Source organism: Lathyrus oleraceus, chromosome 2 (assembly GCF_024323335.1).
Source record: "Lathyrus oleraceus cultivar Zhongwan6 chromosome 2, CAAS_Psat_ZW6_1.0, whole genome shotgun sequence".
NCBI classification, from domain to species: Eukaryota; Viridiplantae; Streptophyta; class Magnoliopsida; order Fabales; family Fabaceae; genus Lathyrus; species Lathyrus oleraceus.
In genome coordinates this window covers 315,653,901-315,670,086 of record NC_066580.1, presented here as the reverse complement: position 1 = coordinate 315,670,086, position 16,186 = coordinate 315,653,901, and the positions used below count along the sequence as shown (strand labels likewise).

Genomic DNA, 16,186 nt, shown 5'->3' with positions numbered 1-16,186 from the left:
CAAAAGGGTCGTAACAAGAAAAACCGTGACCATGACATCGGAGCAGTTACGATTGCAGCACCACCGTCTCAAAACTTCCAGCCCAAACAAGACAGGCCAAGAAGGCAGTTTACCAGGATCAATATGACCTTGGCACAGGCACTGCAGGGAATGCTAAAGGCAAATTTGATCACCCTCAGAGATCCTCCTACGAATCCCAACACTACCTCTTCTCGTTATAACCCTAATGCCAGGTGTGCATATCACTCCGATAGCCCCGGGCATGATACAAACGATTGCTGGTCATTGAAGAATAAGATTCAGGATATGATCGAAGCTGGAGAAATTGAGTTTGAGCCTCCGGAGACCCCTAATGTCATCACTGCCCCTATGCCTAATCATGACAAGACAGTTAATGCCGTGGATGATGACGATCACGTTTCCAATGTGGCGGACTTAACATCTCCTCTCCCGATCATAAAGAGGAATTTATTGCAAGCTGGTTTATTTCCAGGTTGTGCTGAAGATTGCAATCTCTGCATACTCCGGCCCGAGGGCTGTTTGAAATTGAAGAATGGTATTCAACGGCTGATGGACGATCGTACAGTTCTCTTCGAAAGGATTCCTAAGGCGGAAAACCCTATTGAAGAAATATCTGTGATTGCTAGGTCCAAAGTTCCAGTGAAGATTACCGCTACCAGGGCGCCTGTGAAGATTACTGCTGAGCCCAGGGTTGCTCCCCTAATCATCACTGCACCTGGCCCGATCCCGTATTCCTCAAGCAAAGCTATTCCGTGGAATTATGGCGGTGATGTTTACGTCCATGGCGTGAAGCAAGTGGATAATGCTGCTAATACTAGTGGCATTGTTGGGACTAGTAAAATTACTCGAAGCGGAAGGATCTTCTCTCCAGAAATCTCACCTCCTGTCCTTGAAACTCGAGGAAAGGAACCAGTCAATCCTTCTCAGTCAGAGACACCGGTCGAAGTTACTCCCGAAGATGTTGCCAAACAAGAAATGGAAGAAGTGCTGAAAATCATCCGCAAGAGTGATTTCGATGTGGTAGAACAGTTGGGCCATACCCCGTCTAAGATTTCGATGTTATCCTTGCTGTTATCTTCTGAATCTCATGCCAATGCATTGATAAAATTCTTGAAGACCGCTCATGTACCTCAAGAGACATCTGTCGATCAGTTCGAACATTATGTTGCTCACTTGGCTGTTGACAATGGCCTAGGCTTTTCCGACGCTGATCTGACACCAGCAGGAAAGAATCACAATAAAGCCCTACATATCTCCATTGAGTGTAGGGGAATCACTTTGTCTCATGTGTTGATCGATAATGGCTCTTCCTTGAATGTGCTGCCGACAGCTGTGCTGGATAAGCTGGATTGTAAAAGCATTGAACTGAAACCTAGTGACATTGTGGTACGTGCTTACGATGGTGCGAAGAGTGTTGTCCATGGCGAAGTAGTCCTTCCTATCAAGATAGGACCTCAAGTCTTCAACACTACCTTCCATGTAATGAACATTCGTCCTGCCTATTCCTGTTTACTGGGACGCCCTTGGATTCATGGGGCAGGCGCTGTAGCCCCGTCTCTCCATCAAAAGTTGAGGTATCCCACAAAGGGCAAAATTGTCACCGTGTGTGGAGAAGAAGAGTACATTGTCAGTAGTGTGCATACCTTCAGATACGTCGAGATGGATGGTGAATTCATTGAGACTCCTTGTCAGTCATTTGAAGTAGTTCCTCCGACCAATCCTGTCCTTAAGCCAACTTCCTGTGTACCCAAGGTTATTCGTGCTCCTCCTGCTATGATTTCTCTGAAGGACGCTCAAGCCGTGGTTGAAGATGGTGGTCGTACTGGCTGGGGTCAATTGATCGACGTACCGTACAAGTCTGACAAATTTGGCCTGGGGTTCAGCTCTGACAAGAGTCAAATTAATGCTGTAGAAGATGCTGACAGCGATTGCGACCTGGATAGCTGGATTTTCCCAACAATTGGTGACGGACTCAATAATTGGAAGGCTGAAGACACTATCCCGATTTCCTTTAGTTAGGAGTAATTGTTGTTGTCTATTTTAGTGTTGCAAATTTTTGTTTTTTTACAATTGAACTTCTCCAAGCATTGTGTCTATGCCCGGGGCATAATAGCTAATTTGTTAAGGGTTTTGTCATCTTCATAAGCATATTCATATTCAATAAATCAACGGACTTTTTGCATTCAAATATTGCGCTCTTTATCTTTTCTGTCATCTTCCAAACGAGCTATGTTTTCTTACACACACTCACGTAACGAATTGCAGATCCATACCCACTCTGGATCCTGTTGACAATAGTTCTACTACTGTTCATTATGACTTTGAAAATCCGATCTACCAAGCCGAGGATGGAAGTGAGGAAGATTGTGAAGTACCTGGAGAACTTGCCAGACTGTTACTGCAGGAAGAAAGGACTATACAGCCACACGAGGAGTCAGTTGAGACTGTGAATCTGGGTACTGAAGTAAACAAGAAAGAAGTCAAAATAGGAGCAGGCTTGGAAAACAGTGTCAAGAGAAGGTTGATTCAGATGTTGCATGACTATGTAGAGATTTTTGCCTGGTCTTATGAAGACATGCCAGGATTAGATACAGACATAGTAGTGCATCGGCTGCCAATGAAGGAAGACTGTCGTCCTGTTAAGCAAAAGGTTCGCCGCATGCGTCCTGAAATGTCCGAGAAAATCAAAGCCGAGGTTATGAAACAATTCAATGCCGGTTTTCTAGCCGTTACTTCTTATCCGCAATGGGTTGCTAATGTGGTACCAGTGCCGAAGAAGGATGGCAAGGTGCGAATATGTGTAGACTACAGAGATTTGAATAAAGCGAGTCCCAAAGACGACTTTCCACTCCCGCACATTGATGTTCTGGTAGATAACACCGCTCAACACAAGGTGTTCTCATTCATGGATGGATTCTCAGGTTACAACCAGATTAAGATGGCGCCTGAGGACATGGAGAAAACTACGTTTGTGACACAATGGGGCACGTTCTGTTATAAAGTAATGCCATTTGGTTTAAAGAATGCAGGGGCAACGTACCAGCGTGCTATGGTGGTTTTGTTCCATGATATGAGCCATCATGAAATAGAAGTATATGTGGATGACATGATAGCCAGATCTCATACTGAGGAGGAACATCTCGATCATTTATACAAACTGTTCGAGAGGTTGAAGAAATATAAGTTGAGGTTGAACCCGAACAAATGCACCTTTGGGGTAAGGTCCGGCAAACTCCTGGGCTTTATTGTCAGTGGTAAAGGGATTGAGGTTGACCCGGCCAAGGTGAGAGCTATTCAAGAAATGCCAGTTCCCAGTACAGATAAAGAAGTCAGAGGTTTCTTGGGACGCTTGAATTACATTGCCCGATTTATCTCCCACTTGACTGCCACCTGCAAACCCCTCTTCAAGCTACTGAGGAAAAATCAAGAGATGATATGGAATGAGGAATGTCAAGAAGCTTTTGACAAAATCAAGAAGTATCTTCAAGAACCTCCAATTCTGATGCCACCAGTTGAAGGAAGACCTCTAATCATGTATTTAACCGTGTTAGAAAATTCAATGGGGTGCGTGTTGGGACAACATGATGAGTCTGGTCGAAAAGAGCATGCCATATACTACCTTAGCAAAAAGTTTACCGACTGTGAAACAAGATACTCACTGCTCGAGAAAACTTGTTGTGCTTTGGCCTGGGCTGCTCGCCGACTGAGACAGTATATGTTGAATCACACCACTTTATTGATTTCTAAGATGGATCCTATCAAATACATATTTGAGAAACCCGCTCTCTCCGGAAGAATAGCAAGATGGCAGATGATTCTAACAGAGTACGACATCCAGTATACTACCCAGAAAGCAATCAAAGGAAGCGTGCTAGCTGATCATTTGGCTCATCAAGCAGTGGATGATTACCAATCTATGAATTTTGAGTTCCCAGATGAGGATGTCATGCTTGTTACTGATTATGAAGAACCTGGACCGGATGAAGGACCCGAACTAGGATCCCGATGGACTATGGTTTTCGATGGGTCTTCTAATGCATTGGGCAATGGTGTTGGTGTGGTAATCATTTCTCCCGAGGGTTACCATACGCCTTTCACTGCTAGACTATGTTTTCATTGTACCAATAATATGGCTGAGTATGAAGCATGTATTTTGGGACTCAAGGCTGCTATAGACCGGCGGGTCAAGTTTTTGAGTGTGTACGGAGACTCAGCATTAGTAATCAGTCAGATCAAAGGAGAATGAGACACTAAGCATCCGAATCTCATCCCTTACCGAGAACGGGTGATGACATTAATCCCATACTTTGAAGAGATTACATTCGAACATATCCCACGAGAAGAGAATCAGTTGGCAGACGCATTGGCTACCATGTCATCTATGTTCAGAGTCAGATGGGACAATGAAGCTCCCATGATCACCATTGAGCGATTGGATGAACCAGCACATTGTTATGAGCTTAATACTGATGAAGTGGAAGAGAAACCCTGGTTCCACGAAGTAAAAAGATATTTAGAAGCTCAGGAATACCCTGAAGGGGCATCCATCAATGACAAAAAATTCCTGAGGAAGTTCTCCGCTAAGTTCTTTCTGAGTAATGGAGTATTATACAAACGTAACCACGATTCGACTTTGCTTCGCTGTGTGGATAAAAAGGAAGCAGAAAAGATTATGGGAGACATGCACGACGGTATTTTTGGGACTCATTCTAGTGGACATACAATGGCCAAGAAGATTCTGAGATCAGGGTATTATTGGTCTACCATGGAAGCTGATTGCCACCATCACTCCAGAACCTGTCACAAGTGCCAGATATATGCGGATAAAGTACATGCACCTCCTGCTCCATTGAACGTGTTGACCGCACCTTGGCCCTTTGCAATGTGGGGCATTGATATGATTGGGGAGATTAAACCTACTGCTTCTAATGTACATCGCTTCATCCTTGTCGCTATTGATTACTTTACAAAGTGGGTAGAGGCCGCCTCATTTGCTTCTGTCACCAAGAATGTGGTGGCACGATTCATCAAGAATAATCTCATTTGTCGATATGGCATCCCTGAAAGAATTATTACTGACAATGGTACTAATTTGAACAACAAGATGATTACTGAACTCTGCACGCAGTTCAAAATAAAACACCATAACTCTTCTCCGTACCGGCCAAAGATGAACGGTGCCGTGGAGGCTGCTAATAAGAATATCAAGAAGATCATACAAAAGATGACGGTGACGTACAAAGACTGGAACGAGATGTTACCGTTTGCTCTTCACGGTTATCGCACTTCAGTACGCACTTCGACAGGAGCAACTCCTTTCTCTTTAGTCTACGGAATGGAAGCCGTTTTACCAGTGGAAGTCCAGATTCCCTCTCTAAGAATCATAAAAGAGGCGGGCTTAGATGAAGATGAATGGATTCAGACTCGACTCGACCAGATAAACTTGATCGATGAGAAGAGACTTGCGGCTGTGTGTCATGGACAGATATATCAGAAGCGCATGACCCAGGCATTTAACAAAAGAGTCAAGAGACAGGTATATCGAATTGGCGATTTGGTAATAAAGCGCATCACTCTACCACAAGGTGATCCCAGAGACAAATGGATTCCCACGTACGAAGGGCCGTTTGTAGTTAAGAAGGTATTCTCTGGTGGAGCCATGATGCTTACTACAATGGACGGCGAAGACTTCCCGCATCCCGTGAACGCAGACATAGTCAAAAAAATACTACGCATAAAAGAGACCTGCTAGGTCGACGTACCTAGGCAAAAGTAAGGGCATCCCGGCGAACCAAAAAGGTTCGGGCAAAAATTAGGGATAAACAAAAAAAATGTGCACCCGGCAAGTCGAAAACCTGAAAAGGCGGCTTGGGCAAAAAGGGGTATCCTGGTGGATTGAAAACCTGAAAAGGCGGTCCAGGCAAAAATTAGGGATTAAAGCGTATGACTATGTCCCGTTCTCTGTTAGCTTCCACCAAGTTCCAGGGACTGAACAAGCCAATCACTTCTATCCGACAGCAGGAGATGAGAGGCTTGAAGACATAATGGCAGTAGTGGAATTAAAGTCAATAGGACGTTTTCGGCATAGCTTTCTCTTTGTTTTCTTGACAATTTCCTCTTACTAGGATTTTTGTCTCCTTGTACACAAATTGCCTGTTTATAGGCCCTCTTTCGAAATCAATATAATTTTAGTTTCAAAAAAATGCTCTCGTTTTACTTTCTCTGTTTTGTTTGCATAAACGTCCATTGATTTAATTCGAATTAATATATGCATTTGGATATGATCGATGTTTACCAAAAATGCGTGCATAAAATAGAAATAGCGATTACTACTAGGCTTTAGGATCAAGGAGAAGGTCTAATCATGCTTTCCAATGAATCCGTTGCTAATCCTATTCCCCAGCAAAGCCAGTTATTCCCCAGAAGAAATAGGCATCACTAGACGAATGGGTCATCTCTTCCACCCCCAGCCGGGCTTCTGTTGAACATTTCTACCATCAGACAGAAATCAAGCATCCCCGGCTAAGAAAGGGTCATCGATACCAGTATCTCCCAACCAGAAGATTGAGATTTGTTTTCCCCAGTAGAGTCCTCAGGAAGAACTTTTCAGATGCATAATTCATTCATTACATCATTTCACAGCATACGCATGCATACATCGTTCGCAGTTATTTTCGAAAGCATAAAACATCTCATGCATCATGACATGGCATGAAGCTAACTTTATTTTTCAGGTTAATTATCTTCCTGACACAGTCAAAATAGAAAGCCATTCAGACGGACATCTTCATCGATTACGTTCAGGATTCAACTACATCTTTCAGATATACTCCATGTCAACATTCATTCTGACGTCCTCCTAGTGATGGCATCTATAAGCCCATCCCAGACATTTATTGCAAATACAACATATACAAATACTATCAGATATAGCCTAGCGTACGGTTCATCCGGATTCAGCTCTACATATGACTCTTTCAACTCAGATGCGATCTAACGTACGATCCATTCCGACCTTCAACAACTCCAATACGGTCTAATGTACGACCCAGTTAGACCTTCATCTCCTCAGATGCTACCTAGTGTACGGTACATTTCTGAAGTGTAGTCTAGCATACGACTACCCCCTTTATCATCAGATCCAGCCTAACGGACGGCTCGTTCTGCTCAGAGACGGTCTAATGTACGACCCAGTTAGACCTTCATCTCCTCAGATGCTACCTAGTGTACGGTACATTTCTGAAGTGTAGTCTAGCATACGACTACCCCTTTCATCATCAGATTCAGCCTAACGGACGGTTCTTTCTGCTACTCAAATGCGATCTAGCGTACGATCCATTCTGACCTCTCATCCTTAAGTACAGCCTAACGGACGGCTTATTCTGCAACTCAGAGACGATCTAGCGTACGATCCATTCTGATCCCTTATCCCCAGCGGTATATAACACACTCCGACTCCCCAACGAAGTCGACAGCCTAATGGGCGACTCACTATACGGTCTAACATACGACCCGGTATGACACCCATGTCTTCAGTAATCGCCTAACGTATGACACAATCTGAAGCTCTCATCATCAAACTTCCTGGATGGCATCTTTAAGCCCATCTCCATCAAGACTAACTAATTGACAAGTGCAAATTTTTGGGGCATCCTAAGTGTTCAATAATCTTCCACCTCCAGACCACGAATGGCGTACATACCATTCTGACTCTCTCGGTTCAAGAATATTGAACAGGGGCAGCTGTCATACCCCAAAATTTGCCCATTAATAGTTCAAGACATTTTGCAGGGGCATTCCGACTCATTTTATGACACTGATCTTAAAGGAACGAAGGCCCAGCTCACGAATGACCCAAACTGGCCTGTTCGCTACACGCTCGCCTAGTGATAACATGAAATTATATCATATTTTAGGACTTAATTCAATTAAATTTTATCATTTTTATTTCAGTTCACTTTATGTTGTTAGATATTACGCGGTATTTTCTTCCTATTTGTCTCAGGTGGCTTATTTGGAAGCACAAGTAAAAATGGAGGAAAAGAGGTGCAAAAAGGAGAGAAAGCGAACCAAATAGCAAAGCCCAGCCCAAAGCGCAAGACACAAATGTTGTGCTTGTGACGGACGTCACAGGGGGCGTGACGAGCGTCACGCAAAACAGCCTTGTGACGGACGTCACACATGGTGTGACGAGCGTCACACCACTCCCCTACTTTTTGGGCGCAAGTAACGCCTCAGAGACTTGAAGAGACGTTGAGGAGTGTTGGGCCCTATATCCACGCCATGAAATTAGCCACGTTGAAGACCTCTTGGCAGCAAGTAGTTACTTAATGGTACCAATATAAATAGCCACAAGAAAACCTAAAGTGGGGGGGCTTTTCCACATTTTTTCCCTTTTGCCGTTTTCGCTTTTGCATAGTTTCTTTTCCAGCAGCTTAGGCATTGTTTATTACGAGTTCTACACTACTTCCCTTGCAATTTCCCATTTCCTTTTTAGCATTTGGTTAATTCTTTTCGCACAATAGTTTCTACAACGGAAACTATTGTGTACCTTTTTACCGAATCTAACCTTACGTTAGGATCTAGTTTATTTCCTTCGTTTTAATTTGTTGTTTAATTGAAAAATCCAAACACAAATCCTACCGGCTTGTGGTGGAGTGTTCAGGACTACTGTTTAACTTACTCCGGGTAACCCTAAAGGAAACCCTGAAGGAAAAGCCGGCGGCTCCGCTCAACTCAATCCGGCATCAACCCTAAGAGTGCCAATTCAAGGTTGCAATTCAATTGCAAACAGGTTTGCGTTACTATCGCCGCTTTATGTTCCGAATTCCCATGTGATACCATAATTGAATTCATAAATATAGTTGAGGTTCTGCATGTAGACTTAAGTATGCCTGGATACCTTGAATTGTTGTAGCGGATGCCGCTGTTTTTCGTTCTGTTTTGATCTTTGCCCTTCTGACCTGTTTTATTATAACCATGCTTTGTTTACCTGATACTATTACTGTTTTGGTGCAACTCTTGATTGCACCCCATTTGGTATTCTGACCTGTTTGCGGAATTTTGTAAGGGCTCACATACTCCCGAAGAAGGTGGCTTGCTAGGTATTCCACTTTATTTGAGGGATACCCTTATGGAGATGGATTCCGAACTAATTAATTTTAATGGGGAGATTCATCCTAATTGCCTAATTAATTTTAATGTGGAAATTCATCTTAAATACTTAATTGTAAAACATGGCCTTTGAATATGTGACCTTGGACCTCTCTTTGCTGCCCTACGGTATTACGGTATAACGGTCATGTCCCGCGAATGTAGGGATACACTTAGCAAAGACCCTTCGATTAAATCATCATAAAATAAATCATGGTCCCTCGGATGTTGCCTTCGAAAATACGATTTTGTCCCTCGATGACCCTTCGGTGTAGCCTACGGTTAAATGATGATCGTCCCTTCGAATGCTAAGGTATCCTTACAACTGTTGCCTTCAATGACCTATCGATGACCCTACGGTGACCCTTAAACATCCAAAGGGTAAGATTACTTACTTCTCAATAGTAAGGACAGTTTTACCCTCATAAGGATAGGAAATGCCCATAACGACCTCATGAAGGTATAACTCTCAATTACTGGATCATAACCTAAAACATTTTCCACCCCTCACACTTTACACTTTACAAATCCTAGAAAATCACCACTTGGTATACATTCATACTAGAATCATTACTGAGTTATATTTTTCTAAACCATTTTCAAAATCAAATGAGATAAATACTTTGTATACATTCATACGAGAATCATTACAAAGTTAAACTCTCTTTCAAACATTTTTTAAGCAATTCACCGACACTTTTCAGACAAAAATATCAGTGATCCAGTAATTAAGAGCCCATGGATAACCATGGATACAAAGGGTGCTAACACCTTACCTTTGTATAATGTACCTCCCGAACCCAAAATCTATTGAGGTCTTTCCTGTTCTTCTCCACCTTTCCTTATTGGATAAAAGAAAAGTCGGTGGCGACTCTTGCTATCCGCGACATTGCGATAAAAAGCAAAATACCCCAAGTCAGTTCACCGTATGACAGATCCCTAGTGCATAGGCCATACCAACATTTGGATCCATGGCCTTGCATAATTCGACAACAATGCCTATTATGTCAGGCATAGCAGACATTCCTGCAATTTCAACCCCTAGCCACCAGGATTCGAGAACTTTAGGCCTTTGAGAGAATACCCATATGGAATGCCATCTACCGCCATGGCGGGACTTCCAAACAATTCTTCCATATATACTCAACCACATAATACGGTTATTTCGCCAATTCAAAATTTTGGCACTGGCATGAACCATGTAGGTCGAAACACCCAATCACAAGGAGTCCCCACCATATTACCTACCCTTACAACGAATAACCAGGAAGCCTTTAGACAACAAATGGATGCCAGTAACCATGATATGGTAAGAGTTCTGGTCGGAGAAATGAATACCATTTTTCTCCCCTGATACAGAATGTAAATAGGACTAACACTGACAATGCCCAAACATACCAACAACTGTCAGCACAGATGGGACGCATAACAGATTTCCTAGGCGCTCCACAGTCTTCTGTTCGACGCAGGCCAAACCAGGTTATAATCCAGGGAGAAGAACCAACTATAGATTAGGTTCGACCACCAAGGCAAGCGCCTGACGAAAGGGTCATGGGGGCAAGATTGGAACAACAACCAATTTAACGGGAAGTCCCTGAAGAACAACCTAGGAGAGTGATAATGGTTAATAGAGACCAGGATGCAGACGAAGTAATTCATAGGGTCAAGCGGGAAAACATGATGGAAAATGACTTAACTAGTATGATAGAGAGAATCATGGCCCAGAATGGTCTGAATACAGGACTTCAACGACCAAATTATTCCTCTCCTTTATCAGAATATGTCCTACAAACAGAAGTACCAAGGGGTTGTAAAATCCCTAAGTTTACCAAATTCTCAGGGGACACTAGTGAATCCACTATAGAACACATAGCCAGATATATGATTGAGGCAGGGGATTTGGTGAACAGTGAGAACCTAAGAATGAAATATTTCCCCAGTTCTTTAACAAAGAACGCCTTCACGTGGTTTACAACTTTGCCACCAAATTCCATAGATGCTTGGCCTCATTTGGAAAGATTGTTTCATGAACAATTCTACATGGGCCAAACTAAGATAAGTCTTAAGGAATTAGCCAGTATCAAAAGAAAAATTCACCGAACCTATAGATGATTATCTGAATAGGTTCCGTTTGTTGAAATCTAGATGTTTTACGATAGTGCTTGAACAGGAGTTGGTCGAAATGGCCGCTGGAGGTTTAGACTATTCCATCAGGAAAAAGTTAGATACCCAGCATCTAAGAGATATGGCCCAATTAGCAGACAGGGTTTGACAGGTCGAACGCTTAAATCTAAAAAGGCCAGAGCGAATAAGAATTATAAGAAAGAGAGGGTTGCTTATGTCGAATTCGAAGACGGGGAGTCTGAAATCTCTGATGACCCTTATGGTCTTGAGGAATTCGAAGTAGATTTGGCTGAATTAAAAGAAGCACCACCTTATGCCTACAAATTACTTACACCTTCGAATGGCAGGAACCCTATCGAAGCTGAAAAGAATGATAGATTTCCTAAAAAGACTTACACATTTCATGTTACCAAATGTGACGAGATCTTCGATTTATTAGTAAAAGATGGCCAAATGATAGTGCCTCCTAATACCAAAATTCCTCCGTTAGAACAATGAAAGAAAAGAGGCTTTTGTAAATATCACATTTTTTTAGGCCATAAAACCTCACAATGCTTTCTTTTCAGGGATCTTATTCAGAATGCAATTAGGGATGGCCGCCTCAAGTTCGCTGACAAAGGAAAAAACCAGATGAAGGTTGACGCTGATCCCCTCAACATTGCTGATACAAATTATGCTGAACCTGTCGAAATCAACATGATTGACGTAGGGGAAATGGAGGCTGTAAAGGCAACAGGAACTGAAGGCTATGCGCTAGATGGAAAGCAGGCTACTGATGGCCTAAATCACGATGTTCCCTTTGGAATCCCTGTCAAAGGTAAACAGGGTGCTAACATCGAACCAAGGGCCACTGAAGGTCTCAAGGAGAAAGCAACTGAGGCTACTGAGGACCTTAGGAAGAAATTCGAGGAAATTTCAATCACTGATGGCGCCAGTCTAGGTGTCAACATGGTGGATCTGAAACAACCCCTCTAGAAATGGAGGAAGTGGAGAAATGTCTGAAGATGGAGCAAGAGGGGATGCAGTTTGGCTATCCCAAAACCAACGAAAGCCTACGTGAATACCTTTGGAGATGTCACAAAAGAAATTCTGACATGTTGTTGTGCCCAAGGTGCAGCATCAGAATATGTCGAAGGGTGGCTGAGGATTATGAAAGATGGCAACGAACAAAGACTGAGAGAAACTGGAGGAAGGAAAGCCAATTACAGAAGGTGTATCCCACATCAGGAGAAAGCCTTCTTGGTTTTATTATGTGTTGTTACAAGTACGAAACAGAATGCTTGATGTGTCCCAGGTGTGGGGCAGTGTACAACGGAGAATTAACTGAAGCGTTCGAAAGAATCCCATCTAACCAAGGTTGGGACGGACATGGAGATAACCCAAATATGTATATCTCGACAAGAGGGGAGAACCTAGGAGGCCAGACATCCCTTACCCAAGGGCAAAAAATGTTATGTTTAAACTGCCAGCAGAAGTCCTTGAGGACAAATGGACTCAAGCGGGGTCGAAGAAAGGAAAGTGGAGAAGTTTTGAGGATGGAGGAAGAACCTCTTTGGCTTATAGAAAACAGTTCCAGGCATCTAAGAGAGAGGCTATCAGGCTAGAGAACTACAAAGGAAAGAATCCTATGTCAAGATCCCAGTGGAGAAGACATCAGAGGTTGAGGAAGGTTGAAAGAGAGATGAATCCAAAAGAGACTGGAGAATCCAACAGCGTCAAGGTTCCCCCAAATGTCACGAATTCGACCAAACCACCTGTAGGAAGGAAGTTGTTTCTAGATGAAAACAAAAGTCAGAAAGTTCAGAAGGAACAAGTAAGAGAGGAGGAAATGCTCACTGACGACTTCGAGTCCGACGGAGTGTCTTCTGTTAATATGAATTGCAATGTAGTCTCAGTTCTACCATACGAATATAACCAGGAGACGGAGGTTGAAGATAATGAGGAAGCGGATGCTATGGAGATGGCGAAGCATAAACTAGTGTGTTACTATGTTCTCAACAGTGGCGCTGTCGAAGAGAAGAACGCTCTTTTTGAAAGGCCTCACCAAGGGATGCAGAGTCACCTCAAGCCCCTATACATTAGGGCCAAAGTTCGACATGTGGGGGTGAATAAAGTTCTGGTGGACGGAGGAGCAGCAGTCAATTTGATGCCCCAATTCATGTTAAAGAAGATAGGTATGTTCGACACTGATGTCAAACCTCACAATATGGTATTGTCAAATTATGAGGGTAAGATAAAACAGACTCTGGGTGTCATACAAGTGGATCTGACTCTTGGATCAATCACAAGACCAACAATGTTCATGGTAATACCCGTGAAGGCAAATTACAACTTACTACTAGGAAGAGAATGGATACATGGAATAGGGGCAGTTCCTTCGACCATGCATCAGAGGATATCCATCTGGAGAGAAGATGGTGTGGTAGAAAATGTTGAAGCTGACCAAAGTTACTTCATGGCAGAAGTAAACCATGTAGACAAGAAGAACTTCGACAGGAACTTGGATCATATAGGACCATGCCACCCAGCTGAAGAAGGCTACGCCCCAAATAAAAATGCTTTGTACTTCTTGACTCTTCATCCCAATGGCTTTCAGTGGGATATGGAAATTACAGGAGACCCAGAAGAAGGGGAATCATCTGAAATACGACCAACAGGCTGGGATGAAGACCTGTATTATGCCTGAGTCTTCTTTTTTCGAAAAGACTTCGGCCTACATGGCTGAGAACAAAAGACAAGCGACTCTCGAAGCCGAGATAACAAACATGGTTGACAAAGCCACATATGGTGAAATCTATAATACAGGACCTGGGGAGTACTTTAAACCAAAACCCCCTGACGAACAGGTGCCTGTGAAACTAGCAGAACAGAGGTTAGATGTCATCTATTACGAAGAGCCTCTAGGATTCGAAAAAGATCCAGTAACATCAAGTGCGAAGATGTTAGCGCAAGATCCTCTTGAAGAAATTGATCTCGGAAATGGGAGTACAAAAAGAATCACCTACATCAGCACTAAATTAGACCCCAAGTTGAAAGTAAGAGTAATTGAATTGCTAAGAGAAAACAAAGATTGTTTTGCTTGGGACTACGACGAGATGCCCGGTTTGAAGAGGGACTTGGTCGAATTAAAGCTACCTATCAAGGATGGCAAGAAGCCCATCAAGAAGACTCCAAGGAGATTCTCCCCAGAGATCCTTTCAAAGATCAAAAAAGAGGTCGAAAGACTTCTTCGATGCAATTTCATTAGGACCACAAGGTATGTCGATTGGATTGCAAATATAGTTCCTGTTATCAAGAAAAATGGCTCTTTGCGAGTGTGTATAGATTTTCGTGATCTAAATGCAACAACTCCTAAAGATGAGTATCCAATGCCTGTGGCAGAGTTGCTGGTTGACTCAGCTGCAGGCTATGAATATCTCAGCATGCTTGATGGATATTCTGGCTATAACCAGATTTTCATTGCAGAAGAGGATGTTTCTAAAACAGCCTTTCAATGTCCAGGGGCAATAGGCACTTATGAGTGGATAGTTATGCCCTTTGGTCTAAAAAACGCTGGGGAAACATACCAGCGAGCAATGAATTCTATATTTCATGATTATATAGAGACATTTATGCAAGTGTACATAGATGATATTGTGATAAAATCTACGTCATATGAAGATTATCTAACCCATCTCAGCCAATCATTCGAAAGAATGAGAAAACATGGCTTAAAAATGAATCCTCTTAAGTGTGCATTCTTTGTGCAGGATGGAGATTTTCTGGGCTTTGTGGTCCATAAAAAGGGGATAGAAATCAATCAGAATAAGACGAAGGCTATTATGGAGACCAAAGCACCATCAACCAAGAAAGAATTGCAATCATTATTAGGAAAGATAAACTTCCTAAGAAGATTCATCTCAAACTTAAGTGGTCGAACTCAAGCCTTCTCTCCCCTCCTACGCCTGAAACAAGGGAAGTTCGAATGGAATGACGAACATCAAAAGGCATTCGACAAGATCAAACATTATCTGACGAATCCTCCTATCTTGGCACCACCATGTGGAAAGAAGCCCATGAGACTGTATATATCAGCTTCCGCCACTACCATAGGTAGCATGTTGGCACAAGAGAATGAAGATGGTGTTGAAAGATCCATTTATCATCTTAGTAGGGTTTTAAATGATACAGAAACTAGATACACTTCAATAGAAAAGTTGTGTCTTTGTTTGCATTTCTCTTGTACTAAACTCAAGTATTATATAAAACCTATTGATTTATACGTCTCTTCACATTTTGATGTCATCAAGTATATGTTATCTAAGCCAATAATGCACAGTCGAATTGGCAAATGGGCTTTAGCACTCACTGAATACTCTTTAACCTTTATGCCCTTAAGGGAAATGAAGGGACAAATAGTATCATACTTTACTGTAGACCATGCGGTGGTCGAAAATCCTCAACTTCAAGTTGAGTTGAAACCTTGGAGATTATTCCTCGACGGTTCCACTCATAAGGATGGAAGTGGGGTTGGGATCATGTTAATTTCTCTTGACGGAATTCCAATAAAACTCAAATATAGAATTGAAGGCCCTCTTTGTTCTAACAACGAAACAAAATATGAAGCCCTTATTGTGGGACTTGAGGCTTTGTTGGAATTGGGGGCAACTAGGGTCGAAATTAAAGGAGACTCAGAATTAGTAATCAAGCAACTGACGAAGGAGTACAAATGTATAAAATAAAATTTGATTATGTACTCCGTCATTGCAAATAGGTTACTCAAAAAATTCGAATATATCGACATAAAACATGTCCCTAGAATAAAAAACCAAGAAGCTAATAACTTAGCACAAATAGCGTCAGGGTATAGAATTTCAAAAGGGAAGCTAGAAGAACTTTTCGAAGTAAG

The 16,186-nt window shown here is 42.4% G+C and overlaps 1 protein-coding gene across 1 annotated transcript; it reads left to right on the top strand.

The window, feature by feature from the left end:
• Positions 1–10,794: 10,794 nt before the first annotated feature.
• LOC127123024 (uncharacterized) lies at positions 10,795–12,273 on the top strand. The gene is made up of 3 exons (XM_051053291.1): positions 10,795–11,251; positions 11,345–11,783; positions 11,865–12,273. The coding sequence occupies exons 1-3, from the start codon at positions 10,795–10,797 to the stop codon at positions 12,271–12,273; spliced, it is 1,305 nt and encodes a 434-aa protein (XP_050909248.1).
• The last annotated feature ends 3,913 nt before the right edge of the window (positions 12,274–16,186 follow it).